The following is a 15,066-nucleotide window of genomic DNA, read 5'->3' as shown; positions in this document are numbered from 1 at the left end:
TTTGGTGGTTCTTTTAGGATTCTAACAGAGGTAATGAATAAAAGACCTTTAAATAGCAGGTTGAAATGTTCATTGCTATCTATCTATCTATCTATCTAAGATAGTTATGGCTCCTGTAACAGGCTGGGGCCTGCCCCTTTAAGGACTAGGGAGCCTCAGGCCAACTTGCCCTTTTCAATGTATCAGACCCACCTGAGAACGGAGGGGACAGGTGTTCTCTATCAATGGCTGAAAAGCCCTAGTTGAAAGGGGTTGTGGTATCACCGTTGGTCTCTGTGACTAGCCTAGTGGAGGAGAAAAGGGTGAAAGGTCTCTCGTAGCCTGTGCTGATTGTAAGTGTTATGTTTGTTTCAGTTATTAAAACAGGGCCCTGGAACAAGGGCCTGAAAGACTCAGGATGTGGTAGTCAGTCCTTCCTGGGAAAGAAGGGGAAAATGTGGGCAGGTGATTGGCCATGGGATTGAAGGGGAAAATGAGGCAGTGGCTAGCCTGAAGCCAGAGTGGGTAAAGGGTTGCTGCTGTATCTGACCACTTTAAAGTCTTTAATGTATTTATGTATGTAGGGAAGTGCTATTATTCCCACTCTATAACTGGGGGATTGTGGCACAGAGATGAAATGACTTGCCAGTGACCCACAGTTTGTGAAGGAGCAGGACGTTGAATCTAGATTTCTCAAATCCCAGGCTAGTGGCCTAGTTCTAGACGAGTGGTTCCCAAACTGGGGTTTGTGAAATGATACAGGCGGTTCTGGGGGGATCCCTAATGGCAGACACAGCTGTCCCTAGGGACCCTGAGCAGCATGGGGCCAGCACCCCGGAGCCCCTGAACTTCCACGAGCTAAGCAGATCAAAGCAAGCATATCTATCACACTGAGGAGATTTAAACTTCAAAACTCCTTATAAGACATGGAAAGAGGTGGATATTTTTTGCTGTTTTTAAAACTAAATAGGCAGCTGTATTGTTTTTAAAATTATTATGAAGAACAAGTTTAAGCTGTGTTGTAACATGTGGTGTTTGCCTGGACTGCTCAAGACCTGAATGCTTGTGTAGGAGGAACTCTGTGAGTTGGCTTCTTAAATACCTTCATACTTTTCACATCTGATACTCCTTGATGAAACATTGGAGCCTTGTCTTATAAGAGGCTTATTCAAAGTGATACAAGCTACAAAAGTGAGATCTTGGAAGAGTGTTGCTGTTTTCCTAATGTAATAAAAATACTGTAATGATAAATAATAGTGTGTAATAAGCATGTCATAAAAACAAACCTTATATTTCCAAGATCAGTGCTTGTATAACTTTATACTCCGGTAAAGGAGAAAATCCCTAGAAATATTCATTTTTAGGAGGGGGTTTGCGAGACTTGACAGTTTAGTGAAAGGGGTTCACAGGTTGTTAAAGTTTGGGAGTCACTGTTCTAGACCCTCCTCCCTGCACCATTGGGCTTGATTCTCCATCGCCCTGCATCTCACACTGGCATTTGACTAGTGCAAAGTAGCTGTAAAATGCTACTAAATCACAGGAGTAGTACCATGTGTACAGTACCACTTCTGTCAGCAAAACTTATGTCACTCAGGGGTGTGGAAAAAAACCACATCCCTGAGCGATGTACATTTTGCCAACATAAGTAGTGGTGTGCACAGCGCTCTGTCAGTGGGAGAATCTCTCCTGCTGACATCTATTGCCGCTCATTGAGGTGGTTTTATTATGTCGACGGGAGGCTCTCTCCCCTCCGCAGAAAGCAGCTACACGAGCGATCTTACAGCAGCGCAGCTGCATCAGTACAACTGAGCCGCCGCTCTAAGCTTGTTAGTGTAGACATGGTCTCGTGCTTTCCTGCTGTGGTGTAAGTGAGAGTTAGAGGTAAGGGGTAGTCGAGAACTGGGTCCAATTCTCTAAGTGAGAGGATCGCTTTATTTCTGCTACTGTGTTGTCCACAAACAGATCGTTATTTGTAGAGGTGGCTAGCTTTGATAAATCAATAAGCTCTAACCAGGCCTCGGAGCACTATCACAATAATGTTGTGTATAGAACAAATAACTTCAAAGTCATACCAATTAAAATAACAATGGCTACAGTACTAACTCGTGGCCAGGTGCTACCATCCAGTTCCAATAGTAATGAATCCCCCTCCCTGCCACCCCACACAAACCCGGTTTTCTCTCTCTACCTGCAACTAGCCCCACCTGAAATGCCTGAGGAAACATGGGCGAGCAGGCAGGGAAGAGTCCTGGGGTCTGTAACTGGGTGGGGATCTCAGTGTTGCCCATTGTTCTGCATGGTAGGCCAGAATCAGTAACGCTGACATAGGCTACAAGGAGCTTTAAATTACATCTCTGCAGTGGGTGGGCTGTGTGTGAAACGGCCCAAGTCAGGCCAGCTGGCGAGACTGTTTGAATTTCTGAGCATGGCAGGGCTTTAATTCCCATTGGATCTCCACAGACTCTTTCTTTGGCAGGAGCCACAGAGAGAAGGTGTTTTATCAGCAGCTGCTCTGTCTGCCCTGGCCACCCTGACAAGACCAGTTGACTGATGCCCCTTTTTTTTCTTTCCCTGCCCAGCAAAGGGGTTGTGGGGGATGCTTGGTACTGCTGTAGCCTCATTCCTTGGCAGATAGGCACCTACGCTTAGCCTGGCATAATAGTGTGTAAACTTTGTAACGAAAACCTTCTGCTGCATCATGTAAGACCCAAGTACATATAAATTCTATCACCGAGCCAGCACTCTAAGGGGTGATAGTAACTGGTTCCTTTATTATCCTTTTTGTGAGCTTGATGCTAGAGGGTAACATCCCATACTCTACAATGGAGGCAGTTTGTTACACTACCCCCCAATGGACAAACAGGAGGTCAGACAAGATAATCTGATGGTCCCTTCTGACCTACAAAAGTTTGTCCCAAACCTATGAAAGTCACAGGAGCTCAGGTGCCATTCTTGAACAAATCACTTCAGCTGGCAAGAGGAACAATTATAACATGAATTGCACACACAGTGGGAATGAGGAACAGAAACACAGTCCTTCAGTTCCAGATCCACAGCCCTCAACCACTTGAACTCAAGGAGAAATCCTTTAGCTGATTATTAATGATGATAATGGCACCTATGGGCAGCCGCTAAAAGGTAACATCAGACTAGTACATACAAAGACAGTACACTCAATGGTGACTATTTTAGGAAGGGTTGGAGGTGATGGGGATAAAGCCCAGTTTCAATATGCATGGTGTCTGACTGGTCTTCATGCACCCATCTTTGCTTTATTCACACACAGCACCTATAATCTCTTACAGTAAGACAGGCTGATTGTGAGGCCACAGGGACAGATAGGGATATCACAAACTGGGGATTATGGCCCTTTATCATGAACTCATGGCAGATGGAAATTGACATCTATGAGGGGAAAGGTCCTTCTCAAAGGTAAGATATCTTTTTTGTATTTATCTTAACTTGTACTTTGATAAATTTTCAAATGTGTTTTTCTTCACATATTGATATGATACAAATCTTTTTCCCAACGTGCACTGTTTGCTTCCTGCCTATTCTCAAACTCTGAAGTTGTCTTATGCACCATTGATTGTTTCAGATCAACATTTTCCAGGTTAATGCCCTCCTCCTCTTTTTAAAATCCCTCACCAGTTTTCCATTTCTCCAAATCCCCAAAACCACTGTTTTAAGTTTTCTGAACCTCAATTGTGCATTTCAGGGAATTCTGGCTAGAAAGAAAACAATGTTCCTCCTAAAGTAGAGATCATTGGCTACAGTAAATAACTTGTGTTTAAGTACACAAACTTTTGCTACTGAATCTACAGTGTGACAGAAGATTCAGCTTTCCAGAATGAACATGATCATAACTTGATAGTAACTAATTTTCAGATGATTTGTAACTGATTTTTATTTGCAGTGGTCACTCCTTACAGGAAAAACAGCCTTTTATCTTTTGATAAAAACAGCCTGGCTTTAATGGGAAGGGACTGTTTAAAAGAGGTAGTTTAAGTCACTTGCCTTCTGACCCCTTTCTTTGACATTCGATTGAGTGCTGGGGGTGTTTTTGCAAAGAGTGAAGAGTAAATAAATAAGGAGTAATTGAGCTGTCACATGTTGTAGAGTTAGGGCCATAGTCTGCTGTTGTTGTGGTACCATACTCCATTAAATTAGTCATTGGGGAGAATTTGGCCCATCTCTCTGAGGAGTTGCATGTGTTTCACTGAAGATCAGAACGGATAAACTCCAGGAACAGCTGTTTCATTCAGACTACAAATGGGGGTGGGGATAGTTTATGTATTAAGCTGGAAAGGCAGCATGCAGTCTGGAGTAATTCAACTGTTTGGAGATAAACATTACTATTATTCCCTTGCTAGTGAATATATTGCATATTTAGGGTTTAGATCAGACGGTCACTATAACCTCGTGTTTTTAGATGTTTAGAACAAATCTAATTTTCAGTATAAATGCCCTGTGTTTATTTTCAGCCTCCAGGGTTAGGCTTGTTACATTTGAGTTAAATCTTTGTCCATTTTTATGTGCAGATGGAAACTAACTTTCTGTCAATAGATGTAGAAACTTCTTATGGCGCCTGTCTTGCCAAAGAAGGCAGGTGCAGCCAGGTCTGATGATTGGGATGACTCTGGCCCAGCTCCACAGAGAGAATTAGACACCTAAATTCCAAACCCTGCCTAGCATGCTGGCTCTCATGTCAATCCCATTTTTAGGCACCTGTCTCTCCCCATGCATTATACAGGTAGCCTAGGTGCCTGACTCCGGGTTTGTGGATCCCATTGTTCCAGTGATTTTCTAGGTGCCTAGAAGTTAGGCATTGTGATGCTTAGTGTTGCAACGTGCAAGTCCCTCTGTGGATCTAGGCCTTTCTCCATTCACATGCAGTGGAGAGTGTGGTCCTCTCAAACTGCAGTGCACAGCTAGAATTTCTCCTTGGGCTCTCAACCCTTCTCGGCATCCCCCACCCGAAACAGATAGTGGTTCGAAGCGACAATCTGGCCATAATGCTGCTGGTTACCTAGGTGTGGCTTAGTGCTGCCTTTCACAGTGGAGTTATGTAGTGATTATGGTCACCAACTTTCTAATTGCACAAAACTGAACACCCCTTCCCCGAGGCTCTGCCCCCACTCGCTCCATCCCCCCACCCTCTGTTGCTTGCTCTCCCCCACCCTCACCTACTTTCACTGGGCTGGGGCAGGGGTTGGGGTGTGGGAGGGGAGTGAAGGCTCCGGGAGGAGTTTAGGTTGCAGGAGGGGGCTGGGGCAGGGTGTTTGGTGGGGGTTGGGGTGCAGGCCCCGGGAGAGAATTTGGGTGCAGGAGGGGACTCTGGGCTGGGGCAGGGGTTTGGGGTGTGGAGGCCCGGTGGTGCTTACTGTGGCTCCCAGGAAACAGCCACCAGGTCCCTACAGCCCCTAGACATGTGGGCAGCCAGGGAAACTCTACACATTGCCCTTGCACCTGCAGGCACAGCCCCCGCAGTTCCCACTGGTGGCAGTTCCCCACCAATGGGAGCTGCAGAGCTGGCCCTGGGGGTGGGGGCAGCACACAGAGCCTCCCTGGCTGTCCATGTGTCTAGGGGCTGCAGGGACCGGGTGGCTGCTTCTGGGAGCCGTGCAGAGCTAGGGCAGGCAGGGAGCTTGCCTTAGCCCTGGGCCCCTGCTGCGCCACTGACTGGACTTTTAATGGCCTGGTCAGCAGTGCCACTCGGAGCCACTTTTCAACCGGGTGTTCCAGTCAAAAACCGGATGCCTGGCAACCCTAGTGATGCAAGTTTTTGACTATGCAACTCTGGAAGAACATAGTGAAATCAGCACAATAGTGTGTTAATCTCCTTTTTCCTGGTAAAACAGGGACAAGTAAGAAATTTAAAATTTGTACATTGAACATGACCTTGTCATCTTACATTCCAACACTGAAATACCTGTGAGCTGCTGAGGGTCCTCAACCCCCGCTGAGCTTCAGGATCTTGTTCATTTATTAGGCCTACGTTTTCCAAAGTAACTAAGGGCCAGATTTTTAAAAGTATTTAGGTCCTGGGTGCCTAATTTCTAGGTGTGTAACTTGACACCTTCAGGGGGCCCAGATTTTCTGAAGACCTACCCTCTGAAAACCAGGCCCTTTTAAGGTGTCTCAAACTGGGGGCCCAGAATCATTAGTCACTTTTTTGAAAAATTTTAAGCCTAGTGACTATGATGTGCCAGGAGATGCACAAATGAAAATCAATGGATATGTGTAAAATATTTTGCCTGGGATGGCAGGTTTTTATCAAAAGCCTTCTTTAAGGATGAATGTATTTAGCTTCCCAACAGACACCACTGCAGTCATGAATAACTAACTCCCCGGATCTGTCCTGAGGTGTGCCCTCCTTTAGAGTGTTCACAATAAAAACTTGGATTAGGTTATATATTTGCCTCCCATCATGTAATGTAAAAACAAGTGGGTAGCATGTTTTAAAAGTTAAAATGCGATTGAAGTAGAGTGTTACTGAGGGTTAGCAGACACTGATATAGCGTGCACAGAAGATAGGTGATTCATGAAACCATGTAAGCCAAACTTTTGAAAAGTGGACACAGATGTTGTATGCTTCAGTGTTCAAGTGCCTGTCTTGTATTGAGTGAACATTTGAGCCTAATTCTCATATCACTTATCGCTAAGATTTTTTCCATATTCCCAATAGTCCATTTAACTTGCCATTGCTATTTCTAGCTCAGAAATTCTTCGGTAGAATAAACTATGCATGAGCCTTATTTACAACTGACATAATACATATTTGTATCCATTCCCCTTAATCAACGTGTTGCTCTCCTGTTACAAGGGTTGTCGTCCAATCAAAGAGCAGAAAATACACCACAGGACCACACACTGCAAATAACGAATTTGAAGGGACTGTTAATAGTATTACCATAAGCACCTAGAGGCCACAACTGAGAGCAGGGCTCTATTATACGATGCAAATAGAAATAGCTCTGGCCCTGGAAAGCATAGTTTTAAATAGACAAGGAGGACAAAAGTACAGATGTTACAGAGATTAAGTGAGTTGCCCAAGGTCAGAATGGGGGACTGAATCCAGGCCTCCTATGCCTTAGTCACAAGTACATCTTTCTTGCAGTTTTCAAACACATTGATTAATGATATTTAATCTGTATTGCTCTGTGAACGCTGAGTTCACGCACAGAAATCAAAATCGGTTTGTGAGTTATTTGCAAACCAAAAACAGGCCAAGCTGTTAAATTCCTGGTTTGATGCTGACTATTCAGTAAGCTCTCTTCTAGATTCCAAGTTTTATGCTCTACTCATGGAACCATGCAGAGTAAGGCTCCTGAGATCCATGCCAGTATATGGGTGGCAGAAAAACTCCTTCCTGATTAAAAATGTATCGGTCATTTCTGTCCCATGCATGTGAGCAAGAATCTCCAGGGTTGCATTTTCTTTTGGATATAAAACTACACGCCAAAGTGATGGTTACTCTAGCAATGATACAACTGGACGGAATGGTTTGAAAATTTCACAGCTCCTCACAGAGACCTTGTTCTAATAATTGCAAGGATTAAATCAAAGGGGACTGTTTTGTTTTACTGTTTCTAAATTTAGAATGATGACCAAAGCTTTGTCAAAGAGGCCAGGACTGACAAGAAGCACATGCACACCTCAGAGGCCATTGGTGAGTGATAGCCAGAATATGTGAAAGATTTCACATTCTTCAGCTCTAATCTCTTAGAACAAAATGAAACCCAAAACTAACCTGAGAGAAAATGTCAGCTCTGTTTAGTGTTCTCTCATGTGCCATATATGTCGTTGTGTATGTTTTTGGTGGATTAGAGCTACTGTTTACTTATTTTCTGCTTGGTCAGCAGTGCTATTGTTTTAGTGGACATTTTCAAAAGCCATTTGTTTTTGTTAGTAATCTAAGATGAGCTCTGTAAGTATTTGTGTAAGGGAGAAAGCAGTCTTGTGTATTTCCTTTCAGTAGCTGAGATGGACTTTAGAGGCAAAGCATGACGTTGTCCATTGTATAGCTGTTTCTGAAGTATCTTTTCCCAAAGTTACCTCTCCATCAGATGGGGTAAAGCTACACAAATCTAATCGAATATACCTTCAATCCGTATTAAAGGATTTCTAATGAAAATGTCTGTCTGATAAAAGTTTAATGTTCCTTGTCCCCTAGTTGGATTAAGCTTCGTAATACACCACTACCCCGATATAATGCTGTCCTTGGGAGCCCAAAAATCTTACCGTGTTATAGGTGAAACCGTGTTATATTGAACTTGCTTTGATCTGCCGGAGTGCGCAGCCCTGCCCCCGCCCCCCAGAGCGCTGCTTCACCGTGTTATATTCGAATTCATGTTATATCGAGTCGCGTTATATTGGGGGAGAGGTGTAACGATAATGACAAGGGCGCCTTCCCCACTCTGCTTCTCTGCCTACTTGTTTTTATTAAATATCAATTTGTACAATAGCAGCTAGAGGCCCCGTAGTCAGGGACTGCATCCCATTGTACAAGGCAAAGTAAAAGAAGAAAAAGTTCTTTCCCCAAAGAGCTTGTTGTCTCGGTGTGTGAGAAAGATGAAGTAAATAGATGGGTTGGGTAACTACTGTTCCCTGCCAGAAGTACTCCCCTCTCTGCTTTCTGTTCCCTTTTTGTAGCTCTGATCTCTTACCACCACCCCTCTATATCACTCTTTGCACTACTAACTTTTTAGCTTCTTTCCCCACCTCACTTCTGCTCTGTCATCCCCTCCCAGTTGTTCCCCACTTCCTTTTCCTGCCCTCTCTGAATGCAACGAATTCACATCTGCTTCCACCAGGGCTGAATGTGGCCACCCATGTCAGTCTCACTCACCGCTTTGCTTTTCTTTCCTCAGTTTTTCTCCTATTTCCCACATTGCTTCTCTCTCTCTCCCCCCACACTCCTCCCTTCTGTTTTTCATCTCTCTATCCTTCCTTTTGCTGCTCTTCTGCTTATCCTCCCAACCAGTCTCCTTTTTTTTTAAATCCCATGTCATCATCCCTGCCAGTTCTTCTTCTCCAGTCTTCTTTGCTCTGCCTTTCTCTTCCCCATTCCACTAGTCCTCTGCTTATTACTCCCCTCTCTGTCAGCCACTAACTGATTAGGAAGAACTGCTTTCCCCCACTCCGTAGACGAGTTATTGCATAATTATTCACTAGAGAAGAAGGACGATGATAATTATTCAGAGATGGGCTCCTGTACTAGTCTGAAATAGCATGGTCATTCCCAAGTTACCCAATAGAGGGATAACTTGGATGTATAAACTTCAGGCCTTGGAATACTCCTTGGAACCACATGTTCAAATCTGAACAAGTTCAGTTTATGCCTTCATCTTCTGAGATAGGTTAGTTCAACATCATGAAGTTTAGAGGCCTTTCTTATAAGAAAAGTAATATGCAAAAGGGACAAAATGGCTTGTGCCCCTCTAATGGATTCTTTGATATAGAAGGAAGACCTGAGAAATGGCTTCCAAAAACTTTTTCCTGTTTGTTTAAACATCAGGTCTGTTCTGCCCTGATTTCACTAGAAGGATTTAATGATAACTGGATTACAGAGGATTATGACCACAAAGATACATGGCGCAAATGAAATGCAGGTGAGAGCGGTGGTGGTTTTTTATTCAGACTGTTTAAAATTTTGTTCTTTATTTAACATTTTTAATTCACACACATGGGAGACGTTTGACAAGATGTCTCTGTTAAATATCCACGCACTCACTCTTTTTCAATAAAGGGCTAAGAAAATGCACATCTCTGAAACTTCCAACAAGACTCCTAGCAAAACCAAGGAAGACCAGACTTGTTGGAAGTCTTGTTGGAAGTTTTGCTTTTCCTAAGGTATGTGTAGGGGCGGGAGGCATCCTTTTTGTGCAGAGGAAGGAATACTTTAAAGTCATCTTTATAGATCATAATCACCTGTTATTTCAAAATTTTAGGGGCAGTACCCAGCACAATGGAGCTCTTACTGAAGCTTTTAGGCGCTAGCATAATAGTATATTAACTCAAGGCCTTGTGATCTCTTCAGAGATGTATTTTTGGATGAGTCAGGGCTTGCCATGGTGTCTTTGCACACTTCACTGAACCCTGCTGTGGTGTAATGTTCTAGACGGTTGTGCCCTCCTGCTCCAGATGTGGGCATACGAAAGATTCTTTATTAATGTGCAGTTTACGAAATACTCAAACTACTTGCGAAATCCAGGAAAAAACATGAATTTGTATATTATTCAATCAATATTATTTGTAAAAACACACAGGGCAACAATAATGTTTGCATTCCTGCATAAACAACATCAAGAAAATTGTTATGCACCACGATTTATGCTGAATTCCTCATCTCCTTTTGAGACTGCTCCAAAATTTCATATGCAGCGTTATCAACTTTATACATACTTGAGTTGTGCAAGTCAAAACAAAACAAAGTTTGCCTCGATGCAAGGACAAGCATCCCTCACACCAAACAGCACTTTATGCCTATTTATTGAATTAAAAAAACAAACAACCTCCAGATTATTCCTGCCTGGGGCAATCGGAGGACTTCAGTGTTTTCTTAACCAATGGCACACTTCAACACTTTTAAAAATGTAACCCTTGTGCTCCTAATGGGCTTGGCTGCACGTCCATTTAAAAATGAGACGCAGCAAAGAGATCAAACAACATCTTTTATGTGTTAGCTGGTAATAAAATTACTAATTGGAAAAACAAAAAGGCCTGTGTTTGGATATTATCTAAACTTACTTAAACTTGTTTAGTTTTGTGTATCATGGCAATAACTAAAATCTTGCTTATACTGTATTTTTTTAGGCCCTGATCTTGCAAAGATGTAATATACGTGCTTAGCTTCATATGTATGTAGTTTTCTTAAAGTCAGTGGGACTACTTACATGTCAAATGAAAGCAAGTGTAAGCCTTTGCCAGAACAGCCTTTGTTGCTAGTTTTTACTAAAGATAAACAATATTGTTGATAGGACAAACTTTCTTACATAAATGGGTGATAAACATAAAACAACCACCATAGCACAGGTACTGAATTACAGTGCCTACATATTACAAAAGTGACCGTAATGACTTACAAAAATCTATACATCCCACTTAGCCTATCTTTATAGAAAAAAATAAAATCAGAGATGTTCCCAAGATGATGTGAAATTTGGAACTTCTCTGAAGTGTGGTGCTCTGAGTAGAGGGGATGTGGCAAAGTCCTCCCATTTGTGTTCATCACTTTAAATAAAAAATAATCAAAATTTAGGGGGGAGAATTTTACTTCTTGTGGAAAAATGCTGGATTAGCATCACTAGAAAACAATTCTCTTGTTACTCCACACGTAGGCAGAGTATGGGTTGTAGGAGTACAAGCTTCTCTTCCTTTCAAACTCTGTTATTGGATCCTATCCACCTTGGGAAGGGGAAGGAACATTATACAGCGACAGGTGCTTACAAAGCCCCGAGATCCAAACACCAGGTTCCTGTCTTTTGTTCCCTGTTATCTCAGAATTTAAGTGAGGCTGAATGAGAAGTTTAGGGCTTACCCCTGCCAGGAACACCCCTAATACTCATCGACTTCAGTGAAGTAGGACTGGGCTCTGTCTCTGCCTACTCCTTATTTTGTACATAAAGAACTAGAATGGAAGAAACACTTAAAATTCCTAGTAAGGACCATATATGCTTTAGTGAGATACAGAAGCAGGTTATTATAATTGTGAGATGGGACCATCAAGTATCCCCAAAACAGAAAAGCAGTTTTGCTAGTGTAAGAGAACAAAACTATTTACTGCTGAGGTTATTACAGCAAAGCAGAATCTGGTTGGCAGTTCAAGGGAAACTTCTGAAAGGCCCTAAAATTAAGTTGTTCCAGTTTGCCTTTGTGGTATTGGACAATTTATTCACAGTATAGCCTTATTCATCGTAGTGAGGTCAGCAGGGTTAGTGATGGGTGTAAGGGGGGTCACACTCTGGTCTTTAAACTCTGTTCCTCAGTTTCTCCAGCTGTAAACTGGGGTTATAATGCTACTTCTGTAAATGGTTTCCAGCACTACAGGTGAAAGGACTGTAGTTGTAAGCACTAAATTTTGTCCAAAAGCTTTTCATGGTTGTAGACAGGACCCCTCCTGTCAAAGCCCATTTAGTGATTTAATGTTTCTCAGCTCTCCTCCCAATTTACAAAGGTAGGTTCATTTGGGGGGTTTGTTCCTCTATGGTATTTGCTCCTAAAGGGTTTTTAACTATAAAAACAGGATGACATGGTGCAGGGGGCCCCAGCTGCTGCATTATTTTATCAGTTGATCTCCCCTGTGTGAATGGTGTGGAAGGGGTAACTGTGCACAGAGGTAAACAACACTTGTAGCGGAGCTCCTGTGGCTCCGTTGGCCTTGTGAGAGAGACATGTAAGATAAGGCTGGCTCTGGAAGGCAGCCATGTGCCGACACGCAGCCTCTCATCATTCCTACCGCCTAGGGCGGCTTTAGATTGTTGGGTTTTCCTGTCCGAGTCTTTGGGTTTCTCGGACCTCTCTCGCCTCCGCCCTGCCCCCCGTGTTTCGTTCTTTCCCTCCGGCGGTAGGATCGCGGGGCAGAAAAGAGAACAGGGCTAAGTCCGGATCGTGAGTCAGTAAAAACCGACAACGGCGATTTCCCCGCGCGTAACACAGGAGTGTAAGAACTGCAGACGGGGAGATCCCTACGCTAGGAAACTGACCCCCCCTCCCCGACAGCCACTCAGCTACAGCGCGGCTTGCCTGCGGACAGGGACACGGGCTCCAGTCCCACCTCTTACTGAAGCCCCTAGCTACCCCTGCCTCCCCCCCCCGTGCAACATCTGGCTACCCCAGCGTCTGCCTGGTTCCCTAGCTACCCCTGCCTGCCCCCCCGTGCAACATCTGGCTACCCCAGCGTCTGCCTGATTCCCGAACTCCCCTAGCTACCCCTGCCTGCCCCCCAACATCTGGCTACCCCGGCGCCTGCCTCATCCCCGAGCCCCCCAGCTACCCCTGCCTGCCCCCCAACATCTGTCTACCCCAGCGTCTGCCTGGTTCCCGAACTCCCCTAGCTACCCCTGCCTGCCCCCCCAACATCTGGCTACCCCGGCGCCTGCCTCATCCCCGAGCCCCCCAGCTACCCCTGCCTGCCCCCCCAACATCTGTCTACCCCAGCGTCTGCCTGGTTCCCGAGCTCCCCTAGCTACCTTGCCTGCTCCCCACATCTGGCTACTACAACATCTGCCTGGTTCCCGAGCACCCCTAACTACCCCTGCCTGCCCCCTCTACAACATCTGGCTACTGCAGCGTCTGCCTGGTTCCCGAGCCCCCCTAGCTACCTTGCCTGCCCCCCTCCGCAACATCTAGATACCGCCAGCCTTTGCCTCGTCCCCTAGCTGCCCCTGCCTGCTCCCGCTGCAACATCTGGCTACCTCTGTCCCCACTGCCCGTGCCTCTGGCTAGGACCCCGCCGCCCCCGGGTACCGCTGCCTGCCCCCTGTGGAGCATCTGGCTGCAGCGGCCGCCCCTCTCCAGGCCGCCCCCGCGCTAACATCTGGCCGCTGCTGTGCCGCCGCAGGGGGCCGCTCTCCTCCTCGCAGGCGGGGCAGGCAGGGGCTGCGGCGCTGCTCTCCTAGGAGGCCGAGGGAGCCGCGGAAGCAGAGCCCGCCCGATGGTGCTGCAGGGCGGCCCGGGAGGGGCTGCAGGGCGGCGGCGGCTGCTGCCCCGGAGCCTGGCTGCCCTGCTCCTGCTCCTGGCTCTGGGGCACACCTGGACCTACCGGGAGGAGCCCGAGGAGCGCGACAGGTGGGTCCCCCGCTTCGCCCCACCGGGGCCGGCTCCCAGCCCGCGCCGCACCTGGCAGCCCCCGCCCGCCCCCCTCGGGCTCTGGCTAAAGCCGCCTCTTCTCTCCGGCTTCTCCCGCAGGGAGGTTTGTTCCGAGAACAAGGTCGCCACCAGCCGGTACCCGTGTCTGAAACCCGGCGGCGAGCTGGCCACCTGCTTCAGGTGAGCGAGGCGGGGCCGGGGCCGGGGCCGGCGTGTGTGTGTTACCGGGACTGCTGCCCCCTTCTGTGTGTGTGTGTGTGTTACCAGCACGTGGGACTGCCGCCTGTGTGTGTGTGTGTGTTACCGGGACTGCTGCCCCCTTCTGTGTGTGTGTGTGTGTGTGTGTGTTACCAGCACGTGGGACTGCCTGTGTGTGTGTGTGTGTTACCGGGATTGCCCCCTTCTGTGTGTGTGTGTGTTACCAGCACGTGGGACTGCCGCCTGTGTGTGTGTGTGTGTGTTACCGTGACTGCCCCCTTCTGTGTGTGTGTGTGTGTGTGAGTTACCGGGACTGCTGCCCCCTTCTGTGTGTGTGTTACTAGCACGTGGGACTGCCGCCTGTGTGTGTGTGTTACCGGGACTGCCGCCTGTGCGTGTGTGTGTGTGTGTGTTACCAGCACGTGGGACTGCCGCCTGTGCGTGTGTGTGTGTGTGTGTGTTACCAGCACGTGGGACTGCCTGTGTGTGTGTGTGTTACCGGGATTGCCCCCTTCTGTGTGTGTGTGTGTGTGTGTGTGTGTGTGTGTTACCGGGATTGCCCCCTTCTGTGTGTGTGTGTGTTACCAGGGCTGCTACCTCCTTCTCCTCTGTGAGCTGTTACCAGCACAGTATGTGTATGTATTACCAGCACGTGGGACTGCCGCCTCCTTGTGTGTGTTACCGGGACTGCTGCCTCTGTGTGTGTGTGTGTGTGTGTGTGGTACCAGCATGTGGGACTGCCACCTCCTGAGTGTGTGCCACCGGTGTCTTGTGTGGTATGGTCACTGTGTTATGAGTGTGTGTGTACTTGTTACCAGAATGAGACTGCCACTGCCTGTGTTTGTGAGGAAGTGCATTGTGTTGTGATAGCTGGTGTGTGCTTGTTGGTATGAGAATGTATGACTATCTTCTTGTGTGTGTGACACTTGTGTCTTGTATTGTATGGTTACTGTGTTGTGATAGTGTGTGCTTGTCTTTGTGTGTTGTGATTGGTGTGTTATGGCGTTTGTGTGATTGTTGTATTTTGGTAGTGAGTGTCGTCATCAAACACACACAGCCTCCTGAGGACTGTTGTGC

General features: G+C 46.3%; 1 protein-coding gene across 2 annotated transcripts in view; it reads left to right on the top strand.

Annotated features, from left to right (window-relative positions):
• Positions 1 to 275: 275 nt before the first annotated feature.
• The window catches only part of CCBE1 (collagen and calcium binding EGF domains 1), a 195,248-nt gene continuing 180,457 nt past the window's right edge, over positions 276 to 15,066 (top strand). The window contains exons 1-4 of one of the 2 annotated variants that reach the window (XM_045022473.1): positions 276 to 332; positions 3,285 to 3,411; positions 9,500 to 9,593; positions 13,891 to 13,971. In XM_045022473.1, coding sequence (XP_044878408.1) covers positions 9,574 to 9,593; positions 13,891 to 13,971 — 101 coding nt within the window. In that variant the 5' untranslated portion in view covers positions 276 to 332; positions 3,285 to 3,411; positions 9,500 to 9,573. Of the gene's footprint in view, positions 333 to 3,284; positions 3,412 to 9,499; positions 9,594 to 13,605; positions 13,771 to 13,890; positions 13,972 to 15,066 lie in introns of those variants that run through there. The other variant, XM_045022472.1, reaches the window with a different exon arrangement.

This window comes from Mauremys mutica, chromosome 6 (genome assembly GCF_020497125.1).
Source record: "Mauremys mutica isolate MM-2020 ecotype Southern chromosome 6, ASM2049712v1, whole genome shotgun sequence".
Classification (NCBI taxonomy): domain Eukaryota; kingdom Metazoa; phylum Chordata; order Testudines; family Geoemydidae; genus Mauremys; species Mauremys mutica.
This window is presented reverse-complemented; position numbering and strand designations above follow the sequence as displayed.